At 38.6% G+C, this 14,995-nt stretch overlaps 1 protein-coding gene across 1 annotated transcript; it reads right to left on the bottom strand.

Annotated features, from left to right (window-relative positions):
- Positions 1–10,018: 10,018 nt before the first annotated feature.
- On the bottom strand, positions 10,019–13,408 carry LOC104417661 (calcium-transporting ATPase 12, plasma membrane-type). Its single transcript, XM_010028899.3, is given in 3 exon segments — positions 10,019–10,504; positions 10,506–11,982; positions 11,985–13,408. Coding segments are annotated over 3 exon segments (3,081 nt in total). The 5' UTR covers positions 13,246–13,408; the 3' UTR covers positions 10,019–10,161.
- Between the last annotated feature and the right edge of the window lie 1,587 nt (positions 13,409–14,995).

The raw sequence follows: 14,995 nt of genomic DNA, 5'->3' as shown, positions 1-14,995 counted from the left end.
AGAGTGAAGAAAAGTTGATTTGGTTTCCCACCCCTAAGTTAATGTTCTAAATTATTTTAATGGCAAAAGATCCACCAACAAAATTTACATTAGTTAAGAGCAAATATGCATGACTTCTCTCCCCTGTCACCCTCAGTGTCACAAGATCAATAATTGATACCTTTCAACTACCTCTAATTTTACATTTTGTTTCCCTTTTGTTATTGAAGTGGTCCATTGGCATTCTTGAAAAATACTCGCCGAGATCACGGCAAGTTTCCCTTTTGATTTCGTGAAATTCACGTTCAATACACGTGATGGGCAGATGTGATTGATTCGGTTTATACGCATCTGAGTCTAGGCAAGAATTTGCCACGAAAATCTCTACGCGTAAAAGTTCAGTCACAAGGATCTCATTTTCCCTTGCAAATGACGCTTGGATGGCAAACCCCCCACAAAGCGTGAATGTAGGGCATGAAAAAGTTCCCGTGTAACTAACAGAATTATTTATGGTTTTCTTTGTTGGTTGCTTTTTAGTTTTCATCTTTTTCCATTGGAGATCTCAATAGCTAATTATGAGAAGCGTTGGGAGCTTATTAAACAAGTGAAGAGTGTTTTGACTGAATCAGAAAATAAACATTTATCGTCAGGCAAATAATTTCTATTTTTGTTGTCATTGCATTATTATCATTTACCATAAAAAAAAAAATCAATTCTACTTCTACTTCCACTACTTTCACAATTTTATGGAATTCCTTTCACCTTTTGGTAACTTGTGCTGTTTCCTCACCATTACTTTGCTTTTGCTTTGATCCATGCGATCCCACGTAGCTTCTTTCCTGGACCATTGTTGAACAACATTGTGCTTCAAGCTGCTTGGAATAAGGAAACCTTTGTGCATGGACAACCTTAGATTCAAAGGAAACTCTCCAATGAATTTGATTCGAAAGCATAAAAGATTAGGTTGGGATGACGAACACGCAAAGAAGGTCGGCATAAACCCTTTAGCAAGCGATTTCTGATTGCGAAAGGCAAGTTGTATTAGTGACACCGACTTAATGTTTCATATGTGATTGTGCAGTTAAATGAATTTGAATAGTTTGCATCATGGCCACAAAAATTCTAATTCCCTCACAATTACATTTTCCTACATTGGCCCCAGGTTACATTGATACCATCACCTAAGAACCCTCCGTCTTAAAAGTAAGTTTGGTAAATTTACTCCATCAATTTACACATCTATATCATACTTTCTTTTGTAGCACAACGGATCTAAAACTTCAAGTTGATCTCAAAAGAAGGAAACGAGTTAGTAAAAAGTTTAGCACAATAGAACAAGATAAGTAGATTAAAATTTTTTACTAGAGGTGTTTATGGCTGGCAATTATCAAAACAATCTTCAATTGGATCGAGCGAAGTTGTGAACTATCACATACCATTTTCATGGCCTAATTTCCTAAAAAAAAACCCAACTTTAGGTGTAATTTTAATTTTGCCTTGAATTTTGTTATCTATAAGAAAAACCTCAAACTTTAATCCATTCCAGATGTGCCCAAATTTTTCGTTGTCTAAAAAAAAAACACCTAATTTTAAATTCAACCCTAAATCTACCCTCGAAATTTTTTTGTCTAAAAGAAAAATCGGTCACTTTTTACTCTGGTCACAAATCTAGCCCCATTAGTCCTCCTCCGTCCAAAAATCCTCATTAGTTATCTCTAATTTTCATATCCTATAAATGATTTTATTTTGAAGATAATTTTTCATGTCATCTTGTTGATAAAGATTTCTTATCGACGTGAAAATATCATATCAAGTTGGTTAATAAATTGAAAATTTATGATTTTTTGAACAAAACAAAATTTGACCTTAAGTTGAAGTTTTTTCCGAGATCAAAAAATCGATAATGATTTAAAACTAAATCTAAAATTTAGGATTTTTTTCGAGATAAAAAAATAAAAAATTCAAAATAGAATTGAAATTGGATCTAGGAGTTGCTAGGAAAGTAGGGCCCATTTACACAGAAAACGATGAGGTCCTTTCGAGTCACAAATTAAAAACCGAATGGCAGGCCCCGTTCTCTCACCTCACCTGAAGACCTTTGAAAGTACGACCATGGGGTCAATTTATTATTTCCGAGTGAGTACATGTCACTAAATTTTCGTTTATTGTGGGCCTATTTTATTTGATCTTTTCTAGCAGCAAAAGTCCAAAAATTGAATCGCAAGTCTTTAACAATTCGTCAATCGAAGAACCAGTCGATCGCAACTATAAACTTTAGGGGTGAACACGGCAAACCACCCAAATTGAGAATCGCTTGGACCAGATTGAATTTGTCAGTTTGGTCTGGTTTCTGATTCTATAAAAATGAAATCAATGATTGTCAGTTCAATTTCCGGTTCCAGAAGGAATCAAAATGGATCAAATCGGAACTAGACAGGATTAGACTAGACTAATCCTTTTTTAAAAGGAAATGTATTTTTTAATTTCTTAAAAATATCAATAAAGCTAAAAAATAATAATAATTATTGTATTTTTCTTAATTTTTCAACTTTTGTTGTTAAGTAATCGATTTCATGAGACTAGACCGGACTAGTTCCCGATCTTAAGTCGATTCGATCTAATTCCCAATCCTTAAAATTGAGAGGTGGTTCTCCTAATCCGACTCTCGACTCTCGGTTCCTAAGTAGAGTCGAATCAAATCAACCGATCACTCTAATAAATTTTGGGATGACAACCCGTTCTATTGTGATTATTTCTTTTCCCGATGAGGGACGTACACCGTCGTGCACGCCATGCCTCAGTCTTGGTTCAGTCTTTTCAGATGAACATGGAGACATTTGCTTTGACGGAGAAAGTGCACCAAAGAGGACATAACGTATGGAATAGTTTCATTTAGTCAAATACTCAAAAGGCACGTCATACCTTTTTTCTATTGACCTTGACTTGACTTGACTTGACTTATGACTAGACATGACTAAATGCAGTGATATTTATTTATGATATCTCGTCCTCCATTCTAAGGAGGTTTCTCATTTTCTTTTAATCATTTGTCCATAAATTTCTGAATTCACCCCACTTATGAATTTAAGTTTTTAGAATGAACAACATAATATGGTATCAAATTCTGGTTTTGTTTCAATTTATTGGCATATGCAATTGTTAAATTTAATTCTTTTTGTACATGAGATAAAGTGTTCAAATATTTCATATTGCTCTTGTGGTTTTATATGCACTTTATACGCATATGGTCAACCTTAATTATTAATCTCAAGCATTTGTATTGGACATTCTAACAAGTTATGTTATTTCCCAAACACTTTGACAAGAGAACAAGAATATTCACGAGAAAAATAATGCCAGATTTGGAAGTTGGAATCCGCATCAATTTGAAAGGATGATGAAGGTGCCTTAGAAATAAATACAAATTTATGTGGGTTGAGATTTATCAAGATGGCCAAGAAAAATAAGGTGAAGAGGAACCTTGATCTCTCGGGGGGGACCAAAAGAGTGTTGTGAGAAAATATCGATTGGAAGATATTTTGTCGAGGTTCATGTCAAAATCAAACGCCTTATCACCCAGCATTAATCTTTTAGGTGAAGAAAGAGATGTAAAGGATCAACAAATATATTTGCAATTAGTTGTTCTTTTCGAAATTGACTATCGAATATTAAGTCGACATAGTATCTCAGAGGAATCAAATTTATCGTCCAAGTAGCATCTCAACCTTCAAATCATTTGAGAATCACCGTCACTAATTATCGTGTTGACGTATTTCATTGTAAACCTAGTCCACATAATCAATTCACAAGAAGTAGTCTACTTCAATGAATACGAAACTCGTATCAAAGTTATAAAAATATTTTGAACCATATGGAAAAAGCCTAATGTGGCTCATTGGGCTTGTGTCTCAGAATGGGATCAATCACTTTATGGTGGAGAGAATTTCACTTCATAGAGAACACAAAAAGCGTTATGTCTTGCTAAAATTAAAGACGTGCACTAAATTTGCTTCTTCACTAGTTCACGACCACCTAAAACTACTTCGAGTTATTCATTTACGTTATTATAACATAAAGTAGAAAGATCCTTCTAATTTCAAGGTATCTCAATTGTTTTTTCTTCCTCCAAACATACTTGGTTACTTATTTTACAAAAATTGTGCCCATGGAAGAATTGTGTAAATTCATCATTTTCCAATATTAGAAGTTGGACATAATTGGCTGCATTTGAAAACTGCATTCTCAAGAGATTTTGGGCTCCAAAGTCTCTTGGGCAAATGAAAATTTTGTTTGACAATTTTTTTTCAAAAATATTTTGGGAAGATGTATTTGCATTTCGAAAGGCCTCAAAAGGCCTTTAGGCTTTAGCTCAAGGTAGGTCCAGAAGTAGTTTGAGCTTTGAGTATTTTCTAAATACAAAATAAGCTTTTTCCCCTTCCTACATTACCCCTGCTATACTTTCATAATTATGGAATGTCCTCCAAAATCTTAATGTTGTCGGCGAAGGCCTTAGCAGCTAGCAAGCGGCTAACGAGCCGTCGTTGCCCAACCTTATGCAAGGCCTAGGTCGCATGACTCAAGCGAGGTTGGCCAATGGCTAGATCTAGCCACCAATAGTCGATTTGGCTCACCAATGGCTTGAGTTCCGTTGACAATGTTTGAAACTTTTATTAAAAAAAAAAAAAAAAGGTAATATTATCCAAATATTATTTATGTCAAAATTGTTTTTGCATGTGTTTTTAAATTATATTTTACCAAACACTATTTGCATTTTGGAAAAATCATTTCACCTAAAGTCATTTGCATTTTCCTAGAAGCTTTCCTAAAAGTGTTTCTAAACACACCCATTATCCTACAACAACCTTCTTAACAAGTTTTCAAATCACAAAATAATTCTCTTTTCATAGATACAGTTTCTTTTATTGTATATTTTATATCAATATTATTATCCCAATGTTTAATGATTCAAATATTATTTAACAAACTTACTCTTTCAAATATCAATATCTTGCGCACACAACACGTGTGCACATTTTCTAATTCTACACATGGAGTGCAATTGAGCAAAAACTATAAGCGTCACGGACTTTTATTGTAATCATCTCTTATAGATAAAAAAAAATATTATATATTATAGTAAATTGTCATTTTCCCCGTATATGTATTCATATTTCATAAAATGATTCTTTTTTCTCAGTCGAAGAGCTTTGTCTAGAAAAAAGTGACAGTCAAGTGGGAAAATCTCTCCATAATATATTTTAAATATCGCATCTAATAAATTATGCATTCAAAGTACAAAATGATTAAATTCACTTTATGGGAATGAAAAAATATTACTGATTGTAAATTCAAGTAAAGTAGACTCTATCTTGCACTCCGAATTCAAGAAAAGAAATATTGCGTGCATAAGATTTGCCAACGCAACAAATTGAGAAGAGTCTGAAATTGCGACATAAGTAATCTTACCAACTAAGTTAAAATTCAATACATCCATGTCGTAAATGTTTTTAAGGCACTTGATCCAAAGTTCCTTACATGTTGCTAGAATTGCATCGATAAATAAAACAAAAAAATTCCTCAGGAAGCTTCTACACAGGTCAATGGAATTTCTTCAAAGGCCTGTGAAGTTCGAAAGAAGCGAGGCAGATATTCAAGTATTTCGAATATCACCAGAAGCCATTACTAGGGACTTTGATCCTTTCTCTCCCTTCTTCATGTTAATTTCAGTGTATACGGTTAATGTTGGCTTCTCATATCAGTCTAATCCCAAAGATGGAAGATAAGTAAAAGATTTGCAACTTTTAGATAGAAAACCAAGACTAAGCGGATTGTTGTTGAAAGATCTTACATAAGATAGAGACGTCAAGCGGAATAAACTAACCTTAGAAAGGTCGTTCAAGAAAAGTTGAGTGACTAGAGAAGAGAAGGAAAGCACCGAGAGAAAAGAAATTGCTCCTTCTTGGGATTATTACATAGAGAATTCAGCGAGTGGTTATGTAGAATTATATGCTGTTAAATGATGTTATATAACAAAACAAGCCATTTTCCTACATCTGCGGATACTACAATGGATAAAAACATTTGACTAGTTGGTTATGTCCATCAGACTTTACGTAATTAATGAGATATTTCACAAAAATGGGCTTCCTAGCTAAAAATGGAGATTTTACAACTGTCTTATGAATTCCATTAATAAACGTTCATTCAATATTTCTCTGTCACCTTCCCCTCTTTTTATGGGGTTTGGCTAGGAGGAATTGCTCCTAGATACAAAGAAGCTACAATTAACAAAGTATAAGCTGAACATTGAATGTGGGATTAGAAATAATTCAAACCTCATTAGGAGGTATGTAAACATCTTGATCCTTGTCAATGACCTTGAAAGCTTCCTTTAACTCCTCTTCTATTTCAGTCTCCTGAACATATCATGCATTTACAAAATATGTGATTTAAGTGACACTGGCTATTTTGACTAATATATATACATATGTGTGTATGAAATACCTTGATTTTTCTGGCCATAAGATTCAAGAACTCCCAGAATTCTATCATCCGTTGCCATCGGTATTGACCTCATTGATCGTGTGTTGAATTTCTTCCTATGTGGGATTTAGGTCCTAGGATTTTGCAGTTGCCATTCCCTTAATTGTGATGCAACCTATGCATCAAGCAAACCAATAACCAATCATTTGGGAGAGCAAACGCGCATTAGGTGTCGAAATATTAATCAAAATATCTTAATCCCACATAATTTATATCTTCTCGTATATACTTTAATATAAGCACCAATTTCAACTTCCATTGCTATTTCATGCCACAACCCCTAGTGTTGGGTAACAAAATTTTAATGTAGCCTGTATCTTCAATATACAAGAACTCCTTTCTAACAGTGTCCACATTTTTCTAAAGTTAAAACAAATGGCTTTGATCTTTGATCTCCATTGAGAACAATCTCATTCTTTTTGTATCATTGTGTGGTGTCATGTTAAATGATCTGATTCTAATGATAGTATTGTATTACCAATGAACCTGTTGACACCTAAAATTTGATTAATAATCTAGTAATTAATTGCATTAAAAATTAGAGATTAATCTTTAATTCCTAAACAAAAATAGCAAAATTGCATTTGCATTAGACCAGCCGATGTGTTTGAATTAATAGTTTTGATTTTTAATTTAGTAAGTTGGGCTAAGCCCATAGTGAGAGAGAATTTGGCCAAGCCGATCATTCTTTAAATGCTGAAACTTAACTTGAGAGATGTACAAAGTTGGAAAATTTGTTAATTTCAAAAAAGATTAGTATTATTCTTTTCAAAATTCGGTTATAGGAATGGGCAAGATTCGGTGGAAAACTCAGCCAACAAAATGGAAGGGAAAAGATATTGGGAGCGGGAATTTCTGCAAAATAAAATAGAAAAGAAATAAAGATATTCGGATGCTTAGCAATATTAGGCCATATTCTCATAAAAAGGAAATAGAATATAGCTTAGCAATATCGAAGAGTGTACAAATTATTAAAAATCATTTCGAGTTTGAGCACATTAAAGAAAACTAAACTGATGAGAACATGTGAACTCGACAGTAAATAAAATTGGCGTATTAGAATTGACCAGCCGAAATTGCCAGAAGAAAAGATTTCAAGTGGATTTCATGAGCCACAAGCGTGAAGGGATTAATCACGCGGGGTTCCTTTTATTGTCTTCTACTCATCTCTTTGGACTTGGGAAATGATTATTTATTTCTCATAATTGGGTGGAGCTCCCTTTGACATACAAATGAGAGAGTCAAAGAAAGAGGAAAGAAGAGTCTATGTTCGTCTATTTTGTTCTCTCCCTCATTAATGCATTCACATGAATGCACATAAATTTTGGGGGGCATCGGTGCTGATTCTGGGCGCCTGTGCCGCCAATTAATGAGTTCACATTTGCCTTTGTTCCTGCTGTCAAAGGAGACGACGTCTGAACGAAGTAGAGAGTTAGCCTGAGATAGAGAGAGACAGAGAGGGAGAGAGAAAAAAGAGGCACAGAAGAGCCGTGAGGAGAGAGAGACAGATGGAAAGAGAAAGGAAAGTACCCCCATTCCCGACGCCTGCAACTCATCGCCGCCGCATCCTTTCTTCCGGCGAGCTCCTCCGCCCTCGACAACGACCCGACGCTGCTCTCCGCCTTGCTACGTCCTTGCTGTTGGGCCGCCCCGCGACGTCTCTGCCGTTGTCCCGACTGCCTGAGCGCCGCCACGTCAAACCGAGACCATCGCCGCGCCACCACCGCCGTCGCACCCTCCGCGACGAGCCGCTGCTGCTTTGCTTGCTGTCCCGACTACCGGAGCTTGAAGTGGGCCGCTGCGCCACGCCTCCTTCGCCGGCCAACGTGAGTCACCATCCCGAGTTTTGCCGCTGCTCGCCGCCTGCACCGGCGACGACGAAGCTGCTCTGTTCCGTTGCCGCTCGCGACCCGCGACGACAAGTTGCTGATTCGCGTCACCCCGCGGTCGAAGCATCCGTTCTAGCAACGCTAGGCGTGCTCGGCATTTTCTCCAGTCAGTCTCAGGTTCTCCAACGCCAACACAGCCCCCAACGTGCTGGATTTTCTCCTCCGCTGGTCGTCCGTAGCTTCCAACACGTGAGCGACACCACCACAGACTACCATAATCTCGTGCGCCACCCAACCACAATTGAAGAAATAGCAAGCGGTGATTATTCGGATTATTCGGATTATTCGGATTATTCGATGGTTTGGTCAAAGTCAAAGTCAAAGCTTTGAGTGGAGGTCACGCTGAAAATCCTCTCATACCTGCTGGCTATTATCCGACGCCCACTAATTCACACCGGGCTTCGATATTTCATCGGCCATTCCATCAAAGCCGAAAACCACCTCCACCGCCACCGCTCACCATCCGACCCGCTATCCGCCAGTTCAAATTTGGGAACAAATTCTCCAAATTAGACAATAATAGTTATCCGATTCCATTGAATATCTTACTATCCAATTTGATTATTGCATCCGAATAATATATATTTTTGAGTGATAAGTTTATCCCCAAATTAGGATGTTTTTCCTAATTTGCAACCCCATATAATCTTTGATTCTATCTATAAGGCTTTAGATGGAATTGTTGATTTCATGAGTATCCTTAAAATTGATATTTTGATTTTTAGTACTTATGATTAATTTGTTGATTTTATTTGCGAAATTTCAAGTCGATGATTAGATGTTGGCTCCATATTTGAATCGATTGGATGATACCTTTATGGATTGTGTGGTTTGAATGTTTTAATTGCTTTCCTTGTCTAGAAAATACAAAAAATTGCATTGCATATCATGTAGATTAATTAGGTCATATTGCATGTTTAAATAGATTCTATATTGTTCAATATAAAATTCTAATTTAAATTAGGAATTAATACAGTTTAATCATTATCCTTGTCATTAATAGTTAGGCCATTTTTAGGATTTGATTATATATATATCATGTGTTATTAATCACTTAAAGTTAGGCCATTTAGTTAAAATAGTGTGCCATATAATTCGGGTTGTGCTCACTATAAAGGACTTGATTCGTCCCTCGCCATCTGTATCAAATAAAATTAGTTCTGTAGCGTGGGACCGTGTGCTTTTTGTTAATATAGTAAAGGAGAGATGATGCGATCAAAGAACATAAAGGGCCACCCTCGCATGAGCTTGAGGCATAAGTTTTTGGGATTTTACTGCCCCATTAAGAAGCTTGCTGAGAACTAGGAAATTTTTTCTTTAGTTTTCCTGTAGGATAACTTTTTGAATGCTAGTTCAGATATGAATGTTAAAGCAAGCATATAGCATGATCACCTGATTAATAACCTCATCTGGAAGATATTCCAAAATCAACAGTAGCATATGAATGTTAAAGCAAGCATATAGCATGATCACCTGATTAATAACCTCATCTGGAAGATATTCCAAAATCAACAGTAGCATAGCAAGCAAGACCAAAGTACAAAGGTTGAAATAATGGATGGCAATAAACTGTTGATTTGATTATGTAGATAAAGGACACATCATCTAGGAAGATACTTACCATGCATAAAATCTAGAAAAAGTACTTGCAATGCATAAAATCTAGAATTTAAAAAACAATTTCCTAAACCCTAACCATTTTTATAATAAAAGAAAAGTTTTTTTCTCGGAGTTTAACATTGTGCTCAGTTCAGGATGCTTCTTCTCTGCGGGAAAAGAACAACTTTTTGCCTGAGACTGGAATGCACTTAACAAGCCAACCAATCGGCCAAGACAAAGCTGCGAGTCCGATGCAAGCACCCCATTGTCCCCAGTCCAGCCTCTCAGTGTTGGCAAACCTCTTTAGAAACTCAACCATCACCACCTGAAGAATTATGGTCATACTAATGATGCCCAAGAACAACTTGTTCTTATGGATCCCTTTGAATACATTTTTCTCCTCCAGCTTCCTGGCATTAAATTCGTTGAAGACCTGGCAGAGGACGAAGCAGTTGAAAATAATTGTGTCCCTCACTTTCTTGTCCACCCCAAAATGGAACTCCCTTGAATTGTAGGGTCAGGAGGATGATAACTTGGTACAAAGCCTGAGATATGAGATTCCTCCACATGACTCTGCTTATAAGCCGCTCGGTTCGTCCAACAGGTGGCTTTAGCATGAGATCATTTGTAGGTTGCTCTGTCGCCAATGCCAAAGCTCCCAGGGTGTCCATAATCAAGTTCACCCAAAGAAGCTGGACAGCTGTCAAAGGGACATTGCCAGAAGAGACCGCAGCAACGAAGTTGATGACGAGTGCAGCCACATTCACAGTGAGCTGAAACTGGATGAACTTTTGGATGTTGTTGTAGACGCACCGCCCCCACCTCAGCACAGTCACCACGGAGGCAAAATTATCATCCAGGATGACGATATCTGAGCTCTCCTTTGCCACCTCAGTGCCTTGGATTCCCATGGAGAGGCCAATATCCGCTTCCTTTAGGGCTGGGGCGTCATTCGTGCCATCACCAGTGACCGCCACCACATGCCCTTTCTTCTTCAAGCATTGCACCATCAAAAGCTTATCAAATGGGGATGATCTAGCCATTACCCGGATTTTCTCGATTGCTGCCGTTCTCTGTTCGGGCGAGTAGTTGCGAAACTGCACGCCCTCCACTATGGCTTCATGTTCGAGATCTTCCTCCGGATTGAATATCCCGCATTCCAAGGCTATAGCTCTTGCAGTGTGCATGTTGTCTCCTGTGATCATCTTGATGTTCACCCCAGCGCTTCTACAGGACACCACTGCCCTTCTCACGCCTGGTCTGCATGGGTCCTTTATCCCCACTATCCCCAGCAGTGTAAGTCCATCTTCCTCAAGTTTCCCATGAAATTGAGCAAGTGAGCCATCGAACTTTTTGTAGGCGAATGCGATGCAGCGCAGGCTTTTGTCTGCCATATTTTTAATTACTGTCCCGAAATCAGACCTTGCTTCATCAGTCATGACATTCACCGTCCCACTTTGGCTATAATAATCTGAACACATTGCCAAGATCATCTCAGCAGCTCCCTTCCAGTGTATGTGAATTACCTGCTCTCCTCTCCTCCTCACAGCGACCCCACTTCTCTTTTTCTCAGAATTGAATGCCTCGACTTGGACTATCTCCCATTCCTGCTTCAGTTCGTCCATCGTCATACCCAATTTGGATACACCCCAAGAAAGTATCGCCTTTTCAGTTGGGCTACCTAAAATTTCAGGAACAGATTCAGAAGGTCGCATGTGGACGGTACCTGTCGTGTTCAATCCGATTCCTTGTAGTAGGACTTCAACGATGCTGGTCGCTATTTCTCTGGATGCATCTACACTCACATGTTCTTTTCCCATACATAACTCTGTCACTCTCATCTCGTTTAACGTGAGGGTCCCGGTTTTGTCCGTGCAGATCGTTGTGGCAGAACCCATGGTTTCACAGGCGGAGAGCTTCCGGACCATGGCATTGTCACCCATCATGCGCTTCATGGAGTAGGCCAGCGTCAAGTGACGGCCAAAGGCAAGCCCTCAGGTATAGCCACCACCACAATGGTCACTGCTGCAGCAACTATGCGCACAACGGCGTCCATCACGTCCCCCGACTTGGTCTTCCCGCTGGTGAATTCTCTGTTTCCGGCATCATCTTGGGTGTGTCCAGTGAAGTAGCGGATCATCAAGACAAGAAGTACCAGTACGGCCACCGACACCCCGACCTTCCCGATGAAGGAAGTCAACTTGTTTAGACGGGCTTGGAGCGGGGTCTCTTCATCTAAGTCACGGCTCACGGAGCTCATCATCTCGCCCCATGCAGTGTTCATGCCGACAGAAACAACCATCATTCGACCGTAGCCGTCGATCACTTTGGTGCCCGAGAGCAAGAAAGGGTTCTCGCTATCGACTTCGATGTGATCGCTTTCACCAGTCATGCTAGACTCGTCAACTCTCAGGGAATGGCCATCAACAAATAACCCATCAGCCGGAACCTGGTCGCCAATCTTCAGATACACGACATCGCCTACGACAATATCAAATATGGAGATTGGTTGCCTCCTGCCATCTCTTACAACCTCTACTCTAATGTTGGTGCTCTCTTTTGAAAGTTTCCGGAACTGCCTTCCTTGCTTATAGTTGCTGACAGCAGAGACAATGACGACCAGAAAGATGGCGATGATTATACTCCCACCATCATACCAACCTTCTTTAAGGCCGTACTGTTTGATACCGAATGCTAAAGAGAGAACAGCGCATGCTATGAGAATGATTATGATCATGTCTTTGAACGCATCAAGCACAAAGCTGAGAAAGCTCTTTGCCGGGGGCTTATTGTACTTATTCGCACCGAAAATATTGGTTCGGCGCATGAGGTCGGTTTCATCCCCGCTCAAGCCTTTTTCGAGATTTGTCATGAGAATTGAAGCGAGTCGTTTAACGCCACCAATTTGAGCAAGAGATTCAAAGCTTTTCTCTCTTACCAGGTTACTCAGGATCTTCGGGCCGACGTCTCCAAGCGAAGGGCAATCTCCTTCACGTGGATTATCACTGTTCTTGAGGTCGACATTGATGGCAACGTAAGAGAGCGTGCGCAACAGGTCCGTCTTCTTCCCGAGGACTTGTTTCGACAGATACTCGAGAGCCCTCGTGAAGTATATGACCGTGAAAGCCAGGCGCCATCTCCGCCTGTGGAAGATATTCGTCGGGCCATTGCCGCGGTCAAGCACCGCATCGGTTGCTGCTTCTTCGTTAGGTTTACGGAGCCTTAACGACGACATGGATGAACAACAGAGAGGGAGAAGACAAAAGGGTGTGCTTGGATCAGCAAAACGAGTCGGGTTCAGAGGATGAAGATGAGTCTTGAGGGAGTCGGGTTCTCAGATTATATAGTGCTGTGAGAAATTTATCGTTGCGCGGGAACTTCCTGGAAAGTTCACGGTAGCTTCTTGGATTCCACGAAGACGTTCCCAGATCTTAATCACAACACAATTGCCCAAATTTAATGGGAATTTGCTTAATGTTGCCGTTATAACTTTGGTAAATATCTAATATTTCCACTTCAGTAATTATAACTCACCTTCTCAGAAATTACCACTGATTGAGTACTCGCAAAAAGATTCGAGAAAAATCTGTTGCCCTTCTTGATCTCTTTAAAACCTTTAATGTAGTAATATGTAAAGAGCGTGTCTGGAAACGTTTTCCTGCAGTATTAATCTCCTTCTTCTTTTTTTCTTGCGGGTCCTCTTCTACTCTTTCTTTAATTCATACTTTTATATTTTTGCCCTACTTTTTTACATGACGTGAGAGTCGAAATTCATACCTAAAAGTAAATCGTCTCTATCCTAATCCCTGAGAATGTGGGAATTTGAACCCCCACCTTCCCTTCTCATGGGGCAAACCCTAGTAGTTTATTAATCTCCTTCCACAATTAGCTATTTTATTGATTATTGAGCACCGGGAATTTTATCATTTGGCTGGAAATTTTATCAAGCAATAAATGTATTTGACTGGAAATTTAGGTGAAGAATCAAGTGAATTTCGAGGTGCTTTACTTAATGTGTCTAGTCCACACAAGTCAAACTATTGCGTGTCAAGTATTAATTTCTTACTTAATTTTTTTCAAAATATTAAATAAAATAAAAGTGCCTATGAAATCGTATATACTACAAGAAGAAGCACACTTAAATAAATCACATTCAATATTAACTATTCGTTAAGGTTCAACCTATCACTATTTTAAAAAGTTTTAATTAATCTTTATCTACCTACAATTACTTATTGATATAATATAATTCATGTTACCTCCATAGACGAAAAGTGAAGAAAAGTTGATTTGGTTTCCCACTCCATAAGTTAATGTTCTAAATTATTTTAAGGGCAGAAGTTCCACCAACAAAATTTATGTGTAAAGAGCATATATGCATGACTTCTTTCTTGTCTGTCACCCTCAGTGTCACAAGATCGGTGTTTGATCCCTTTCAACTACCTCTAATTTTACATTTTCCCCCTTTTTTTTAATTGAAGTGTTCCACTAGCATTCTTGAAAAATATTTGCCGAGATCACAACAAGTCCAACCAAGCACAATCACAGCCATTTGATTTTGTGAAATTTACGTACAATACATGTGATGGGCAGATGTGATTGATTCGGTTTATATGCATCTGAGTCTAGACAAGAATTTGCCGCGAAAATCTCTATGCGCGAAAGTTTGGTCACAAGGAATAGAATAGGATCAACCAAAAAAAAAAAAAAAAATCAGTTGCACGGATCTCATTTTCCCTTGCAAATGACGCTTGGATGGCAGACCCACACAAAGCGTGAACCTAGGGCTTGAAAAAGTCCCTGCATAACCAATAGGATTATTTCTGGTTTTCTTTATTGGTTGCCTTTCAGTTTTCATCTTTTGCCATTGGAGATCTCAATAGTTAATTATGAGAAGCGACGGGAGCTCATTAAACAAGTGAAGAGTGCTCTGACTGAATCAGAAAACAGAGCAAAGAATTTCTACTTTTGTTGTCGTTGCATTA

Source organism: Eucalyptus grandis, chromosome 8, assembly GCF_016545825.1.
Source record: "Eucalyptus grandis isolate ANBG69807.140 chromosome 8, ASM1654582v1, whole genome shotgun sequence".
Taxonomy (NCBI): domain Eukaryota; kingdom Viridiplantae; phylum Streptophyta; class Magnoliopsida; order Myrtales; family Myrtaceae; genus Eucalyptus; species Eucalyptus grandis.
This window is presented reverse-complemented; position numbering and strand designations above follow the sequence as displayed.